Below are 18,431 nucleotides of genomic sequence, written 5' to 3' on the forward strand. Positions count from 1 at the left end.
TTCGTTAAAATATAAAAACACTGAGTGTTTTAAGATCTTTCCGACTGCAATTTTGAACATAATGCAACAAGGTAAGGATAGAAATAAGGCCATCAACTAAGAGGTTGACATAAGGAATCAATATAGTGTTAAGTGTGAAGGGGTTTTGTAGTCAGGCTGCATTGCGTCTGACATTTATTAGCTCTAATTTTATGCAAGTTGCTCAGATTAAGTCTAAGTTTATCCATCTGTGAAATGGGAGGACAGAATTAGAACATTTACTCCAGAGATCAAATGTGAGCTATCCATTACTAAACAGATAGTCTTTTGCTGATAATAAACACTTAATATATACCACAAAGATTGATGTTCTAAGTGTGAGATGATGGTGCCTGAACTAAGTTGATGATAGTATACTCTGTGAGAAGTGAATGGTTATGAGCCCTGTGGATGTTTAAACATCAGGATTTAGTAATGGATAGAGGTTGAGAATTGAGGAAGTAGAAATTTTCAGGTATTACTTCTAGGTTTTCATCATAGAGAGGAGTAGATTTTGCTGCACTTTTCTTAATTGGAGGAGGTCTACCTGGGACACACTTTAGTTATAGAAATGTATCTCTTTATACCAAATAAGGCAAAATATAAAAAAAAAATCATGCAATATAAATGGAAATATTTATTTAAAATTTTAGATGACAGAACCTTACAAGAGGTATATAAAACACTTCATGTGGTGATGGTGCACAGGTGCATTGGTGAAAGAAACTCTATGGGGACCACACCTGAGGTGGGGGTAGCACATATTGTTTAAAAATGAACATTGATGTAAAAAATTAAAAAATAATAAAAAAGAAAAAAATAATAAAAAAAACCTTCATGTTATAGTCATACCACAAATGTCTAAAATACCCAAAGAACTTAAATGTTTATAATCTCCCCATGATCTAAGGTTTTGAAAATATCTACTATGTGATAGTCAATGAGTAAGCTTATAGTAAAGGTGTTTTATAACCATTCTTTCTGCTTCTCTCTCAGAATGGAGCCCACTCGGGATACCAGCAGATGAAGAATTTAAGGAGGGTTATCTTTCCTTATTATTCTTAGTAACTGATAGTCTACTTTGGCAATCACCAGATACAATGGGGAAGCGAGATAATCGAGTAGCCTATATGAATCCTATAGCAATGGCAAGATGGAGAGGCCCAACTCAATCTGCAGGTCCAACAATACAAGATTATCTGAATCGACCAAGGCCTACTTGGGAAGAAGTAAAGAAACAATTAGAAAATAAAAAGAAAGGCTCCAAGGCATTAGCTGCTTTTGAAGAGAAAATGAATGAGAATTGGAAGAAAGAGCTAGAAAAAAGCAGAGAGAAATTATTAAGTGGCAATGAGAGCTCATCCAAAAAAAAAGAAAGAAAGAAAAAGAAAAAGAAAAAATCTTGTCGATCTTCATCCTCTTCATCAAGCTTTGATTCTTCAAGCAGTTCTTCAGATGCTGTGGATGAGGAAAAGAAACAAGGAAAAAAGAGAAAGAAAAAGAAGAACCGGGCATGCAAATCATCAGAAAGTTCCGCATATGAAACTGAAATAGAGAGCAAGGAATCTGTAAAAAAGAAAAAGAAATCCAAGGATGAAACAGAAAAAGAGAAGTATATCAGAAGTCTCAGCAAAAAAAGAAAGAAGAGCTATCCTGAGGAAAAACCTTTATCATCTGAGCTCTCGTCAGAATCAGACTATGAAGAGGAGGTGCAAGCAAAAAAGAAGAGAAGATGTGAAGAGCGAGAAAAAGCAACAGAAAAAGCAAAGAAAAAGAAGAGGAAACAACACAAGAAGCATAGTAAGAAGAAGAAAAAGAAGTCAGGTTCAAGTCATAAGTCAGGATAATGAATGTCAAAAAACAAACAAACAAAAAAAAATGATTTCCTTCTTTAAAAAAGCAAGATCTTAAAGGAAACTTCAATTCTGAATGTTAGGGCATATTTACCAAAATGTGTAAGTTTCCCTGTTAGTAGAATCATTCCTGAACTTTGAGTTGCCAGTCAAATGCTACTGTGCCAGATGGGGACATAATTGTCCCCTGTAGCTTACATATAGAATTTTGGTTCTGTGTTTTTCCTTCCAGTGGTTAATTCCCCTGAGAGCTAAAACCCTATTCTCATACTAATGGTTAAAATTCTTGGAGTTAAAATGTTTTAGAGAGTAAAATAAATTTGATGGAAATAATGCATTGAATGTCAACAGTAATGAATTTGGATATATCTTTAAAATATAATCAGAAATCTAGATGACTAGCTTTTGAAGTAAGGTCTTAACATTGATGTTTCAAATCATTGCTTTTGAAGTTTTTTTTTTTTTTTCAGTAAACTTGTGTTTATATGGGGAAAGGACTTGTGTGGGAAAGTTTGCTATCACTTTGGCTAGCTGAATAGTGTGCCTTTGATCCTTAACATTCTATTTTTGCCAGTACAGTAGCCATTCCTTTTTTACTTTGTGAAATTCTGGGATGTTTTATGCTGTTTCAAGTGAACAAGAAAGACAGTAATTTACAGTATAATGAAACCCTCAATTTTATGAAATTTGCCTCTACAACAATATTGAATAATATTTAGTGTTAGAGTGTTACATGATTTGAATTAACTTTGATACCCTTTGGAAGGAAATAATTTTAAATAAGCCCTGGTATTTTTTGATTACTAAAGATTCTGAAATATTTTGCATGTTTTATACTTTTAAGTTTTGATTACCCAGAAATCTTCTATATAACCAGTAATCCTTTTTTTATATGATTTATGTGTAGTATACAACTTTCAAGTTTGTAATTTCTTAATTTTACTAAATTGATTTCATTATTGTGTTTAATTTCACACTTGTCAAATATTTAGTATTGAAAAGGTTTTCTAGAAAAAAAAATTAATGCCTTATATTGAAGCAGGTTTACTGTAAGCAAGTTGAATACCAGACCTCTAGAATGCTATGTGTCTTGTTAAATAAAACTGCCAAAATCTTAGTAAATATTTTGTTTATAACTGTGTTGTCTTAAGCATTAATGTTGAAGTGAAGTAGGAGTAAAATTTAGATCTTCCTGTGTCATATTTTACTAAGATTTGGTACCTCATGTCTGTTGCTGACTCATATTTTCCACTAATGCTGCAATATGTTAAAAATTATTTTTATTTTACATTTTTATATATCAGGGTTATATGAATTAAAATTTGATGTCTCCCAAAACAATTTTACAGAGAATGTGCATACTGTAAGGTCATATATACAAAGTATTTTGACATGAGAGAACCAATAGCTATTTTTTTAAATAGCTGATTTTGTTAGTGCCCTTGAATCATAAGTAAATTACTATAAAGATAGAAAGCATCTAGTACATAAATAGCATATTGGCTCTCCAAGTTTTTGCAGTGGAAAGATTCTTAGAACATTATAAATGTAATGCCAACTTAAGTTATATTGAAGCTTCATAACTTTAGCTGTTTCCTAATATATACATATATATGCTATTAAAAACTATAATAGTAAAGGGATATTTTGTGTCCATCTACAGTTTTTCAAAATTGTTGCTCATTAAAATATGAAAACAAGCTTCTATTATTTGTAGAATGTGGTAAATACATTACCAGCTTATCAGGAACTAAGTGCTCCCATTCACTTCCCAGCCTCTTGTAGGTAGGCAATGTCATTTGACTACTTCTAGCAGAGAGATCTTGAAGATGTGATGTGTCATTTCAATAATGGAGTGGCAAAAAGTCCTGCATGACCTTCCAAGCATTCTTTCTTTACCTGCCATGATGATCTGTAAGGAATGTGCTCCAAATGGGGAACCTGCAAGATAAATGCTCTCTGGATCTTTTGGTCACTGTTTGTAAGGATCTACACTAGAGAGCTGATGGACTTGCAGCAAACCTTTTAAGTGTAAGAAATAAACTGTTATGTGCTAAGAACTGAGATTTGAGGTCTTTTTTTTTTTTTAAACCACAGCATTAACTAATCTAATCTGACCAATAACACAAAACTCTAGAAAATTTATACTTCGTTATTTACATAACTCACATATCTTCTATCACATCTTCCTGTAGTCTGCCGATTGATTCAGAGGTGATCATTTATACCATAGTAGAAGGGAATGCTATTTTATTTGCATTGATATTTATGTTATGAGGAAGTGGGCAGTCTAGCATAATATTTCTTATCAGCACTGCTAACTGTCCAGGAACTACACTATTCATTATTCCTCTGATAATAATGAAAATAATCTTCTAAAAATGGATTGGAAAGGAAATTTCTTTTTTTTTTTAAAGATTTATTTATTTATACAAGCACTGGGTACAGTCATAAGTGTGGGAGAGTGAGAGAATTCACCAGAGCCAGAGCGGGTAACAGAACAGGCAGACTGATGAAATACACTGCTGAAGGGAGCAGCAGGCATGGCAGGAGAGGTCTGCGTGCCATGTGGGACCCTCACCAGCAGCCAGGGATCGAACCGGCTTTGCAGAGGCTTCGGACAGCTTCACAGCCCAGCGCTCAACCGCTGCGCCACCAGGGGAGGCCCAGGAAAGGAAATTTCAAAAGCATTCATGGAGACTTGATAAAGAAGAGAGATGCTTCTTTATAGACGTAAGTACAGAAGAAACAGTAGAGACAGGAGCGATGTGAACCTTCATGGTGGGTGTGGTATGATAACATACACCTGAAGAAGTGTGAACCTATTCATTCCCATAAATCATATACAGTGCTTAAACCAATTTTATCTTAATAAAAATAATATTTTGGGGAAAAGGTGCTATATAAATATGTAGAAAGACTAAGTAAGTTTAGGTAAACATTTAATATATAACTTCCAGATTTTAAGCAAAATAGATTATCCTTTGTGAAAAGCACTAAAGTTGTTGTTAGCAGTTTGCTTTGTGATTTATAAAAATATCTTTAACCACAATATTTAACTAACTTTGTGGGAAGAGATGAATTGGGAAAATCAATTAAAAAGTAGGTGAGAGACAGGAACAATCTGTACAATCTAGATTAGTAGTGTAATTGGAACACAAAAAGGAAGATCTCAGACTGAAGATAAAGAATTAGATTGGAGATAAAATGAATAAAGCTTGAGGTTCTGGTTTTAAGTATTTTTCCTTTATTATAAGTCTAGTAGGAGAAAGTTGTAACTTTGACATTGTGAGTATCTGTGGTCCTTTTCAGTTTTACTATGTTTATTTTACAAAAAAAAATATTTAATCTGTAAGGTAGATTTGTAGCTAAATTGTTGTCAAACATACCTAGTCTTTGCTAGCTGCAAATAGATGTGTTCTTTCTTCAGATGGCTCTATTGCCCCTGGCACTTTGCTTAATCTCCCTTGTATTATATGTTCTGTGTACTTATGAACTCTAGTCATTAAGGACATTGACTCTTGACTAAGAACTATGTTGAAATTCTCACGCTGCTATTTTTTGATACGTGGCCGTAAGAAAATCACTTAACCTTTGTATACCTCAATTTCCTCAGATACAAAATCAGAAAAATAATAGTATCTATAGAATCATTAGAAAAATAAGACAAAATAGTTTTTAAAGCTTTTGGCACAGCTACAGGTATGTACTACATGGTCAAAAAAGTTACAGTTTTTATTGTATCATCTCCCCTACTGCTTTTTTAATCTTCTTGACAGTCGAAGGCGTTTAATAATTTTTGCTGTTGTTTTTTGTTGTGCTCAGTAGTACCCCTGTGTAAAGATTCTGCACTTCATCAAGAACTGTAACCCTATAAATTCCATCAAACAGGCAACTTTCTTGCTACTTTTTTTTTAAAGAATTATTTATTTATTTATACAGGCACTGGGTACAGTCAGAAGTGCAGGAGGGTGAGAGAATTCACCAGAGCCAGAGTGGGAAGCAGAACAGGCAGACTGACGAAGTACACTGCTGAGGGGAGCAGCAGGCGTGGCAGGAGAGGTCTGCACTCCATGTTGGGACCCTTGCTTGGTGGCCAGGGATCGAACCAGTGCTGCACAGGCTGTGGGAAGCCTTGCAACCCAGCGTGCAACCGCTGTGCCACTGGGGAGGCCCACTCTCTTGCTACTTTTTAAAATTAATAACCATTTAATAGCCACAAAAATAAGTGCTGATATTCATTTTCACTTTGTTTACAATTTGTTTTTTCCTTTATTATTACCATATTTCCCACCACCATCCCTCGTGTTCCCTTGTCCCTTTCCCTCTCCCTTCCTCTTAACTTCAGAACACTCGGGCTATTTATTGATGTCCACTAGAATTTTTTAAGTGCTTTATATTATTGAACTCTCTGCTATGTTAGATGTCCAGTATTTGCTTTTATCACTATGACCTAATTTATTGCACATATTCTCTCAAATTCCCTCCGTTTTGTTTAAAATGACAGCATTTCATTCTTTCTCATGGCTATATAATACTCCATGCTATATATATATATATATATAGTATATATGTGGTGTATATATGTGTGTGTGTATATATATGTGTGTGTGTGTGTGGTATATGTGTGTGTGTCTATTTCACATACTGCAAAATGATCACCCATTCTGTTATCTCACCGTGGTATATATATAATCACACCATCTTAATCCGTTCATCCATTAATAGACATTCAGGCTGCTTTCATGTCCTAGCTATTATAAATAATGCTGCTATGAACATTGTGGAACATACAGATTTTTTGGTTGGAGGCTCTATTGTCTTTTACTTCATTCAACAATGGTACACAATGTTTTGCATATGACAGGTGCCTCATGATTTTAATTAGTTGGGCACTCCCTAGGAGGAAGAGACATCTGAATGAATTCAATGTATCAGATGCTGTGTATAAACTCCTTTCCTCATATTTAATAGCTTTAGCAAGATATAATTTACATATATGATTCATCATTTTAAAGTATACAATTCAATGTACTTTATTAGACTCATAGATATATGCAAACAGAACCACAATTGATGTTAGAACCTTGTAATCACCTTAAAATTAAACTCCCTATCTTATCTTCCCTGCCAATATTCAGCCTCCCTAGTCCTAAGCAGCTACTGACATGCTTTCTGTTTTTATAAATTTCCCTGTTTGGGGACATTTCATATAAATGAAATTATAAAATAGGTGGTCTTCTACACCTGTCATCTTCATCTGGCATAACATTTTTTAAGTTTCTCCATCTTGTAGTATGTGTCAGAAAAAATCTATGAAAATAAAATGAAAGAAACTCTAGGGCATCCTACCAAATTTCTGCTAAAACCAAGGGGAGAACAAGAGCACATTCCACACATAGATATGCTGGAAATCCTTAGTCTACCATGCACTGCTTTAAAAATCCTAATTATGCAGCAGGCTGTTTTTAGAGTTATTTGATAAATGTAAAAATTTGCAAATAAGGATTCTTAAGAGAGAAATTCAATCAATTTTTATGATAGAGGCTAATAACATTAACACAACCTGAGTATGATTTTGTGTTTAGAAACTTGGCAAAAGTAGAGCCTCCCTGGTTGTGTAAGGAGTTAAGTCACAGCACTATGAAGCTATCCCCAGCCACTGCAGCACCACATGAGTTCGATCCCCAGCCGGGCAGGGAGTTAACCCACATGGTGCAGCAGACCTCCCCTGTCTTGCCCACTGCTCCCCTCAGCAGTGTATTTCAGTAGATCCGCCTGTTCTGTTCCCCTCTGTCTCTGGTGAATTCTCTCACTCCCCGCACTTCTGGCCTGCACCCCAGTTCTTGTATGCATAAATAAATAAATCTTTTAAAAAAGGCTTAAAAAAAAAGGAAACTTGGACCTCCCCTGGTGGCACAGGCGGTTGAGAGCTGCACTGTGAAGCTGTACGCAGCCTCTGCAGTGCTGGTTCGATCCCAGCTGGCCAGCAAGGGTCCCACATGGCGCGGCAGACCTCTCCTGTCTCGCCCACTGCTCCCCTCAGCAGTGTATTTCTGTCAGTCTGCCTGTTCTCTTCCCCACTCTGTCTCTGGTGAATCCTCTCACCCTCCCGCACATCTGGCCTATACCCCGGTTCTTGTGTAAATAAATAAATAATTTAAAAAAAAATCAGCTTTAAAAAAATAAAAGGAAACTTGGCAAAAGTAGAACTAGTTTAAGGAGATGTATATGCTAATATTCCCTCCAATAAGGTACTAATTCAAATGGCATGTTTGACAGCCCAAATGCCCAAAAATAGATGACTGTATCAAGAAGATGTGGTACATATACACCATGGAATATTACTCAGCATTCAAAAAAGATAAACACATGCAATTTGCAGCAACATGGATGGCACTGGAAGGGATCATGCTCAGTGAAATAAGCCAGAAAGAAAAAGAAAAATACCGGATGGTCTCACTCATAGCAGGAATCTAGAAAACTTAAATAAGGGACCAGGAAAATGAATAACTACAAGAAAGTGAAAATAAAAATCAACAAAAAACTATGAACCAGAGGCACTTTTTGGGGGTGGGGGGTGGGAGGGGAGGGATTGGGGTCAAAATGGGGGGGTTGCAATTGTATGGGGAATATAAAAATAAAATCTATTATTTAAAAAAAAAAACCTAATTATATGTCAACCCAAGAGAAAGCCAAAGTAACACAACTTTACTTGTCAAAAAAAAAAAAAAACACAAATGGCATGTTTGAGAATTCTGTGTAGTGTTTTGATATGCATTTTCCCAAAAGCTATTTACTAAAATCAAATGACTATAATTAATAATGTTGCCATTATAACGTATCATATTACTAGTCATTTTTAACAGTTTGTTGCCCATGTGAGGGAAGTAACTATTTTTCCTTGAGTTTGAGGTGAAATGAATTTTATAGGGTTGTTTCACATAGTGCAAAATGATCACCCATTCTGTTATCTTACTGAGAACTCAAATTGCCATAACTCTATGGAAACTTATGAAATATAATTAGAAACCAATTTATTAACCATTACAATGACTATATCACTTAAAATGGATATATTGTCATCAAATATTTGCATTGGCTTTATTTTTCAAAAAGTCTCTATTAAATATTCTTAGAAACAATACTATCAAAGAATATCCATCTGAACTGTTTTTCATACAGTTCAGAACATTCCAAGACCCAGACCTCTTTTTTTTTAAAAGATTTATTTATTTATACAAGAACCAGGGTACAGGCCAGATGCGCAGGAGGATGAGAGGATTCTCCAGAGACAGAGTGGGGAACAGAACAGGCAGACTGAACAAATACACTGCTGAGGGGAGCAGCAGGCAAGACAGGAGAGGTCTGTTTCGCCATGTGGGATTCTCACGAGCCGGCTGGGATTGAACCTGCACTGCAGAGGCTGCGGACAGCTTCACAGCACGGCGCTCAACTGCCTACACCACCAGGGAGGACCCAGACCTCTTTTTTTAAATAACTTAAATGAGAAAGTTGAATCTTTTTAGAAAAAAAAAAGAAGAAGAAATACTAGGATTTTATTACTCTGTGATCATCTATAGACATAGAAATTATTTAGTCAAGATTGAATAAGATGATTATGCCCATAGACTGTGAACCCCGAAATAATTAACATTAAAATCAAATATGTTATTAGTGTAAAAAAAAAGAATATCCAGTGAAAATATGACCTTGCAAAAACTAGGTTATTCTTCACACAAGAAGAAAAATATGGATGGTTGGAGTCTCTCTGCATTTTGTTTCTACATCCTGCTCTGTGACAGGCCTGCAGAGTAGGTGATGAGTGGTTCCCGCCATTCAGACTATTCCCTGGTAGTCTTAGACTCTGTACAATTGGGTCAATGAGCCTTAGATGGTAAAGCTGACAACACAGCAAGACTTTTATTTTTAGTTAAGGAGTCTAAGAATTGCTTCCAAAATGTCTTCACTAAAAATTAGGTTTTGTACCTGTTGCATCTTCTTTCCTTTGATAGCATTGTGTCAGCTTAGAGGATCCATAAACATAGTGGGCCCAAAGGACCCCTTACTCTCTGAATGACTATTACAGATAATCATGTCTTACAACAAATGAAATTCGTATTATCTCCTTCCCAATCTCATAGCAAAATTTTTGTTGCATGTTTAAAATAGGTGTTTACATACTTTGTCTTTGGACTTGGATGTTTCTTCTTTATTTTTTTTATATTTAAAGAGCAGGTTTATTAGAAAAGGGATAGGACTGTGAAAGACACTTGCATAGACACCAGCAGGCAGGAAGAACTGCCCCAAAGGAACAGGTTTGCTGAGTGAGGCCTGCGTGGTTGCAGGTGGGCAGCCTTGAGGAGAGCAGCCTCTGCTGAGGGGGTCAGTGAGGAGAAGCCCTGGCAGGTACAGGTCATGGGCAGGCAGGAAGACTGCTGCCCTGCAGGAGAGAGTTGGTAAAAGGAAGCACCTGCATAGTCACAGGTGGGCAGACGGAGTGCTGCTGGATGTTTCTTCTTTAGATGGGCATTACTTGGCCTTTGCAATATGGAGAAGATTGCAACTGTCCATTTGTAGTCATGAGACTGCCTCTCTCCCATTCCAACTCAGAACTTATACCAAACCTTAGCTGACAATTAGTTTAACTACTCACAGTTATTATATAGTTGACATTAAATGTTGTGAAACAGGGGATTGATATAAGTTATTTGATTATTCCATGTTGCAGGTTTTGTGTCAAACTCAATTTTGAAACTTTGATGCAAAACCTAATGTCAAATTTAGAGGCAGTAGAGTGAAGAGATTAAGTGTACAAGACTTAAAGGTAGACTATCTTATAGCAACCCAATAATTAAATGAGATAATACATGGAGAACAGTTTAGACTTTAAAAATCTCCAACTTTTCAACCACTCCCTATATTCCATTTCAAAAGGGACAGATATCACTTTCACCCCGATATTACAGCCCCCATTATTAATATTCCCTTGAACATACATGTAGATGTATCTACATTGATCTATCACTACAGCACAAATAGTAAAATAAATTGGCTATATTTTTAAGGCTTTGTTTTCTCCTTTTTTCCTCCATGACACAGATCGTCTCCTTCTACAAAATTCATTGCAATCTTCTTTTTTTGTCTTTAGTGCTCCAAACCAAATAACAATCATTTAGTTATCAATATATCTCATTTTCAGTTTCATCCACCCCACATCCCAGTCATTATTCAATTACTTTACTTATTTGTGTTTAAGAAAGATTCCATTTACTACTTACCTTAGCCTTCACAGGACTCATTTATCTGGATCTCTTCAGATATAATCCACAGAAACATGTTTTCCTCTATTGCAGTCTCTTTACTCAGAGAGGAATTTTACCAGTACAACAAACTTAGTAGAAAGTGAATAATCATAGCTAAAACTTCATTACATCTATCACAAATGAATAGGATAAAAACCAGTGGATAAAATCCATGACCTAATACAACTCAAAATCATTTCAGAACAAGATAAGAGTAAAAAAATAAATATCAACCAGAAAATCTGAAACTTAAAAAAAGGTACATTATAGCCATTAAGTAGTCACTGCTTCTGCCTGGTTGTCTATATTTCTAGATCCAACCAAGAATTCCATATGAATGACTTCAACAAGCCCAATGGTCCTTTGTTAGATTGCATAGATCTTTAACAAATTATTTTTTTCTTTTTTTATTATAATACTTTTAATGAGGTAGTGGTTTACAACATTATGTATGATTTAAAGATATAGGGTTCATACTTCTTCAGATATGTGTCACCATATACTTACCACTAAATCACCCATAATCCACCACCATTGTACATTGCCCCTCCTTCATCTAACCCACTCTCCTTTCTGGTAGCCTCAATTCTAAAAGACAATTGCAATCAAACAAAAGGATAAAATTTTATTGCCCTCCGTGTTTCCACATATGTACATGTACAGATTAACCCTTTAGAAAATTGCCTGTGAATATCTGAATACACCCACTCAGTCATAGGTAGTAGGGTGTACCAAGAACACTGTACCCAGGGGGTTGTGTCAATCAGATATCCAATCATTTAAGAGATTACACACACAAATTAGTATAATTTGAAAAAGTTTATTTATTTATTTATTTTAAAGATTTATTTATTTATTTTATGCAAGAACCGGGGTACAGGCCAGACGCGCCGGAGGGTGAGAGGATTCACCAGAGACAGAGGGGGGAACAGAACAGGCAGACTGACGAAATACACAGCTGAGAGGAGCAGCGGGCGAGGCAGGAGAGGTCTGCCACGTGATGGGGGACCCTTGCCAGCTGGCTGGGATCAAACCGGCGCTGCAGGGGCTGCGGACAGCTTCACAGTGCAGTGCTTAACAGCCTGCACCACCAGGGGAGGCCCTGATTTATTTTTTTTTAAGATTTATTTATTCATGCATACAAGAATTGGGGCAAAGGACAGATTGCCGGAGGGTGAGAGGATTCACCAGAGATAGCGCGGGGAACAGAACAGGAGGATTGACTGAGATACACTGCTGAGGGGAGCAGCAGATGAGGCAGGAGAGGTCTGCGGCGCCATGTGGGATTCTCGCTGGCTGGCCTGGATGGAACCTGCGCTGCAGAGCTGCAGACAGCTTAACAGCGCTGCGCTCACCCACCTGTGCCGCCAGGGAAGGCCTTGAAAAAGGTTGATTTATTTAAGTTAAACCAGAAAAATGAATAACTATAAGAAAGTGAAAATCAAAATCAACAAAAAACTATGAACCAGAGACACTTTTTGGGGGGCGAGGGGCTGGAGGGGAGGGATTGGGGTCAGAATGGGGGGGTTGAAATTGTATGGGGAATATAAAAATAAAATTTATTATTTAAAAAAAATAAAATAAAATCAACCCCCTTTGGCAAAAAAAAAAAAAGAAAAAAAAAGAAAGAAAAAGGTTGATTTAAAAAAGAGATATTTACAAAATTGGGGGAGTGTAGTAGAAACAACCTAGAATAGAGAAGTAACCCGTGGTAACAATGAGCTGTTACTAATTCTAGGTCTGAATGGAGTGGAACTATAAAGGTAAGGGCTGTGTATAAAGGGCCACCTTGAGCTGAGCATGGTCTCAGTCAGCCTGAGCTAGCATTTAAGAGAACAATATCCTCATTTAACTTACCTCCTTTCTTCTGATCTCCTGTCTTTGTCTGGGTTCCTCAGTACCTGCACCTCAGTGGAAATCAAAAGGCATGGGATCTCATTGATACAGTCCATGCAGGAGCCTGAGCTTCTCTGTTCCCTGCCTATTTATTCCTCCCTCCACTCGAATGCCTAGCAACAACTGATGATTTTTACTCTCTCCATAGTTTTGCCTTTTCCAGAATGTGATATAGTTGAAATCATCTATTATATAGCCATTGCAGATTGGCTACTTTCATTTAAAAATATATATATTAACACCCTCCCTGACTTTTTATGACATAGAAGCTCATTTCTCTTTAAAACTGAATAATATTCCATTGTGTAGGTTACCACAGTTTATTTAGACACCTTGTAGCTTCCAAATTCTGACAATTATGAATAAAGTTGCTATAAATGTTGCATGCAAGTTTTTTGTAGATGTAATTTTCAGGTCATTTGGTTAAATGTCATGAAACATGATTACTGGATCATGTGCTGTTTTTTACAATTTTTTACTGAGTCTGTTTAGGCAGGCATATAAAAATTCCATTTCATAATGCTGTTATATATCTCCAACTTCATGATTGTGTGACTCAGCACTAATTTATGATCAAATACACAGTCTCTTTGAGGGCCTATTCATAAGAATCTGCTGCACCTCCCCCTGCAGCTGCTTTTAAAATGGATAAAAGAGTAAGATAAGACCTTTCTCCTAAACCAAAGGGATCTGTATTGTTATTTTTCCATTGGTATTTCTCTCTGGTTCTTTCTGCCACAGAAATTTTCCTTATCTTTTGGAACTCTGATTCCTAAAGTCTTAGTAATGAAGCATGTTGCACTGTAACCTGGAAATGATGAAGTCTTCTTTTCTCAAACCCACTTTTAAAATTAGAAGCTTCACACACCACCAGTACATCTGTCAAAGTAGCACTGCAAACGTGTTATATGTTACCTTCAAGCATTATGTCTATTTATCTGGTGGTGAGTGGAAAAGGTGAAACCACTGCTCCCTCATTTTGGAAGGAGGACCCTTAGAAGCTTCCTATGTGGCAGGTTCTGAACTTTTGCACCGTTTATATCCTACTTTCTGGAATCTATATGTCTTACTAAGATATTATAGGACTAGTAAAAAAAACAAAATTTCTCAGGGTCTTTTTGCCCTGGCCTTCCAGCACAGGTGGCTCAACTGATAGTATGTAACTTTGACTAGCAAATTATCAATAAGCATCCTGTAGCCACGATGTACACTTTGCATGTGCAGTTGATGCATCTCTTAATTTAACTGTAAAACACACACTCGGCTTTGTGCAGGCATTGTCTATAGATCATATAAAGGCTAACAGGGACTCTGGGGGGCGGGTGTTTTGCTTGGGGTGGGGGTGGGGAGGAGCAAAGAAACGCTGCCATTGTTGCTACCACTGCTGCCTAGGTGGGGGCCAAGAGGACCTGAGGGGGTCAAGGGGTCTGCCACCACCCAGGGGGGTCAGGGATGCTGCCAACCCAGGCGCTGTGTAGAGTTACACCTGCAGCTCCCTGCCCTATGGTCTGGCTGGCTGGATGCTGCAGTTGCTGCCTGTATCTTATCTCCAGCTGCTGCAGTAAAGACATGCTGTCCCACCTGCCCAGGTCTCCCTGACTTTTCTCCCATTTGTGGGCATCTAGAAAGAGCCTGGTGGGGCTTGGAGCCCTGGCCAAACATATTTCTTTGGCAGTGTTATTCTAAATATCATCCATTCACTTAGATCAGTTTCTAAACGGTCATTGTTCTATAGCAGTAATCTATAGAAATAGATAATAATGTTTCAAACTTTTATAACAATTTGACATACTTGCAACATTTAATCATGTAGTTTTCTACTAATTCATGTTAATTATATTTAACAAGAGTAATAATCTGATGAAATTGAAACATTAATTAAGCTTAAAACTGGATTTTGAAAGAAATTCCTTCTTTTGACTATCATTAGTATTTTGATGGGAATTTCATCAAATCTATATATGGCTTTTGGTAGAATAGTTATTTTACCTATATTGATTCTCCATATTCATTAGCATGGAATGCCTTTCTAACTCTTTCTATCTTGTTTTATATTCTTTAGTAGACTCTTGAAGTTTTCATTATGTAACTCCTTTATCTCCTTGGTTAAGTTAATTCCTAATCTCTTGATTCATTTTTAAATTAATTTAATTTTTTTAATTTAAATTTTATTTTTATATTCCCCATACAATTACAACCCCCTTATTTTGACCCCAATCCCTCGTTTCCCCACCCCCCACCCCCAATAGAGTGTCTCTGGTTCATAGTTGTTTGTTGATTTTGATATTTTCTTTCTTATTGTTATTCTTTTTTCCTGGTCCCTTATTTAAGTTTTCTAGATTCCTGCTATGAGTGAGACCATCCGGTATTTTTCTTTTTCTTTCTGGCTTATTTCGCTGAGCATGATCCCTTCCAGTGCCATCCATGTTGCTGCAAATTGCATGTGTTTATCTTTTTTGAATGCTGAGTAATATTCCATTGTGTGTATGTACCACATCTTCTTGATCCAGTCATCTATTTTTGGGCATTTGGGTTGTTTCCAAAGCTTAGCTATTGTAAATAGTGCTGCTATAAACATAGGGGTGCAGGTGCTCTTTGGAATTGATGTTTCTGTGTCCTTTGGGTAAATACCTAGGAGTGGAATTGCTGGATCATATGGAAACTCTATGTTTAGTAGGTTGAGGAATCTCCACACAGCTCTCCATAGTGGTTGAACCAGTTTGCACTCCCACCAACAGTGCAGGAGAGTTCCTTTTTCTCCACAATCTCCCCAACATTTGTTGTTGCTAGTTTTTTAATATGTGCCATTCTCACTGGTGTGAGATGGTATCTCATGGTAGTTTTGATTTGCATTTCCCTGATTACAAGTGATGTTGAACATTTTTTCATATGCCTGTTGGCCATTCACATTTCCTCTTCAGAGAAGTTTCTTTTTAGCTCTTCTGCCCATTTTTTGACTGGATTATTTTCTTTGTTTTTGTTGAGTCTCATCAGCTCTTTGTAGATTTTTGTGATCAGTCCTTTATCACTAGTGTTGTGGGCAAAAATGTTCTACCAGTTGGTCGGATTTCTCTTTGCTTTGGTTATTGTCTCTTTTGCTGTGCAGAAACTCTTTAATTTGATGTAGTCCCAGCTGTTTATCTTTGCCTTCACTATCACTGCTTTGAGTGATATATCTGTAAAGATGTCTTTGATGTGCATATCATGTAGTATTTCGCCTATATTTCCTTCTTTGTATTTTATGGTGTCAGGTCTTATGTCTAGTTCTTTAATCCATTTTGAGTTGGTTTTTGTGCATGGTGTTAGGTAGTAGTCAAGCTTCATTCTTTTGCATGTAGTGACCCAGTTTTCCCAGCACCATTTATTGAACAAACTTTCTTTGCTCCAATGCATAGTCTTTGCTCCTTTGTCAAAGATTAGTTGACTATAAATCTGTGGGTTTATTTCTGGATTTTCCATTCAATTCCATTGGTCTGTGTGTCTGTTCTTGTTCCAATACCATGCAGTTTTGTTGATTATGGCTTTGTAGTATAGTTTGAGGTCTGGGAGTGTGATGCCTCCATTCCCTTCTTTTTTTTTCAGGAGAGCTTTGGATATTCAGGGTTTTTTTGATTCCATATGAATTTCATCAATAATTGTTCTATTTCTTTGAAGAATGACATTGAAATTTTGATTGGAATAGCATTGAATCTGTATATTGCTTTTGGTAGGATGGCCATTTTAATAATGTTTATTCTTCCAATCCATGAGCAGGGGATGTCTTTCCATTTCTTTGTGTCTTCTTCTATTTCTTTTAACAGTGTTTTATAGTTTTCTTTGTATAGGTCCTTTACCTCTTTTCTTGGATTTATTCCCAAGTATTTGATATTTTTTGTTTCAATAATGAAAGGGATTTTTTTTTTATTTCTTCTTCTTCAGTCAGTGCCTTCCTATACACAAACAATTTAATTTTTTTAATTGAGGTAACATTAGGATTCCCCACTCCCCATCAAGTATTGCCACCCAAGTGCATTCACCATCAAATCACACATATCCCACCACCATAGTCCATTGTGCTTCCTTCCCTCTTTGTTTTTACCCCTTCCCTACCCCTCCTCCCTCTGGGTGCTTCAGTTCTATTGTTAGCTTTCCAGGGTGAGTTTTTAAGCTTGTCTTTATCTGACCCTAAGTTTGGAATCTATATTCCACTTATTAGTGATACCATCCTGTATTTAGTTTTCTCTTTCTGACTTTTTCTACATGTTTATATTATCTGTTAGTTTCTTGCTGCTGGGGAAAAATCTGGAAATATATGTCTAAAATTTGTTGTGTAGTATTTTGCCTATGTTTTCTTAGAATTTAGATTTCCCTAGTTTTTTAAATGTATCTCTAGTAGTAACTTAAAAAGTTGTACTACTTGTACTTTTCTAGCAAGTGGTGCTATGGTTTTGTTTGATTTGTGTGTGTGTGTGTGTGTGTTTTGTCTTTTATTGTTTTCCATGGAACAGAGACACGATCTTGCAGTTGCACAGCCTCAGGGAGGGGAAGACACTTGGAGGGTCCAGCTGCTATGTGAATATGCTGGGGGATGCTTGCTACTCTTGTGGCCACCAATAACCCTGCAGCTATTGTATGATGATTCTGCAGTCTACGAGCTGTCAGTATACTTCAAGAGTTGAGGACAAGTCCCCAAAGTGTGTGTGTTTTGGGAGTGGGGGATGGCTGCAGTCCAGTGCACATTCTTTGTTCTTTTTACCTGGGACCCAGATTTTGAGGAGCACATTAGCTCCTGCACATGTATTTCCCCTCATTCAAGGGTGTTGCCTCCACACTATTTAGCTCTCCCCTCTTCAGGTCTCTTTGCTGAGCTGGCATTCTTTTTTTTTAATCTAAATTTTTTTGCAAGTCAGTAATCTTTTTTTTAAAAAAGATTTATTTATTTATGCATACTAGAACTGGGGTATAGGCCATAGGTGTGGGAGTGAGAGGATTCACCAGAGACAGGGTGGGGAGCAGAATGGCAGATTGACCGAAATAAACTGCTGAGTGGAGGGGGTAGGAGGGATTATGGTCAAAATAAGGGGGGTGGGAGTTGTATGGGGACTATAACAAAGATAAAAATATGCACATTGTTCAAAAATGAAAAATGATGCAAAAATATATAAAATAAAAAAATGAAAGAAATACACTACTGAGGGGAGCAGCAGGTGAGACAGGTCTGCTGCGCCATGTGGGTATCTCCCTGGCCAGGGATCAAACTCGTGTTGCAGTGGCTGCGGATAGCTTCATAGGTTGCATCTTAACCCCTTGCGCCACCAGGGAGGCCTGAGCTGGCATTCTTGTCCTCTGTTGCCTAGCCCCAGAACATAGCCTCCAGGCA

General features: G+C 36.9%; 1 protein-coding gene across 1 annotated transcript; it reads left to right on the top strand.

Annotated features, from left to right (window-relative positions):
• The first annotated feature begins 1,103 nt into the window (after positions 1–1,103).
• FAM133A (family with sequence similarity 133 member A) lies at positions 1,104–1,920 on the top strand. Its single transcript, XM_084259086.1, has one exon. The coding sequence runs from the start codon at positions 1,119–1,121 to the stop codon at positions 1,863–1,865; it is 747 nt and encodes a 248-aa protein (XP_084115212.1). The 5' UTR covers positions 1,104–1,118; the 3' UTR covers positions 1,866–1,920.
• The last annotated feature ends 16,511 nt before the right edge of the window (positions 1,921–18,431 follow it).

The sequence above is a fragment of the Talpa europaea genome (assembly GCF_964194135.1).
Source record: "Talpa europaea genome assembly, chromosome: X".
Classification (NCBI taxonomy): Eukaryota; Metazoa; Chordata; class Mammalia; order Eulipotyphla; family Talpidae; genus Talpa; species Talpa europaea.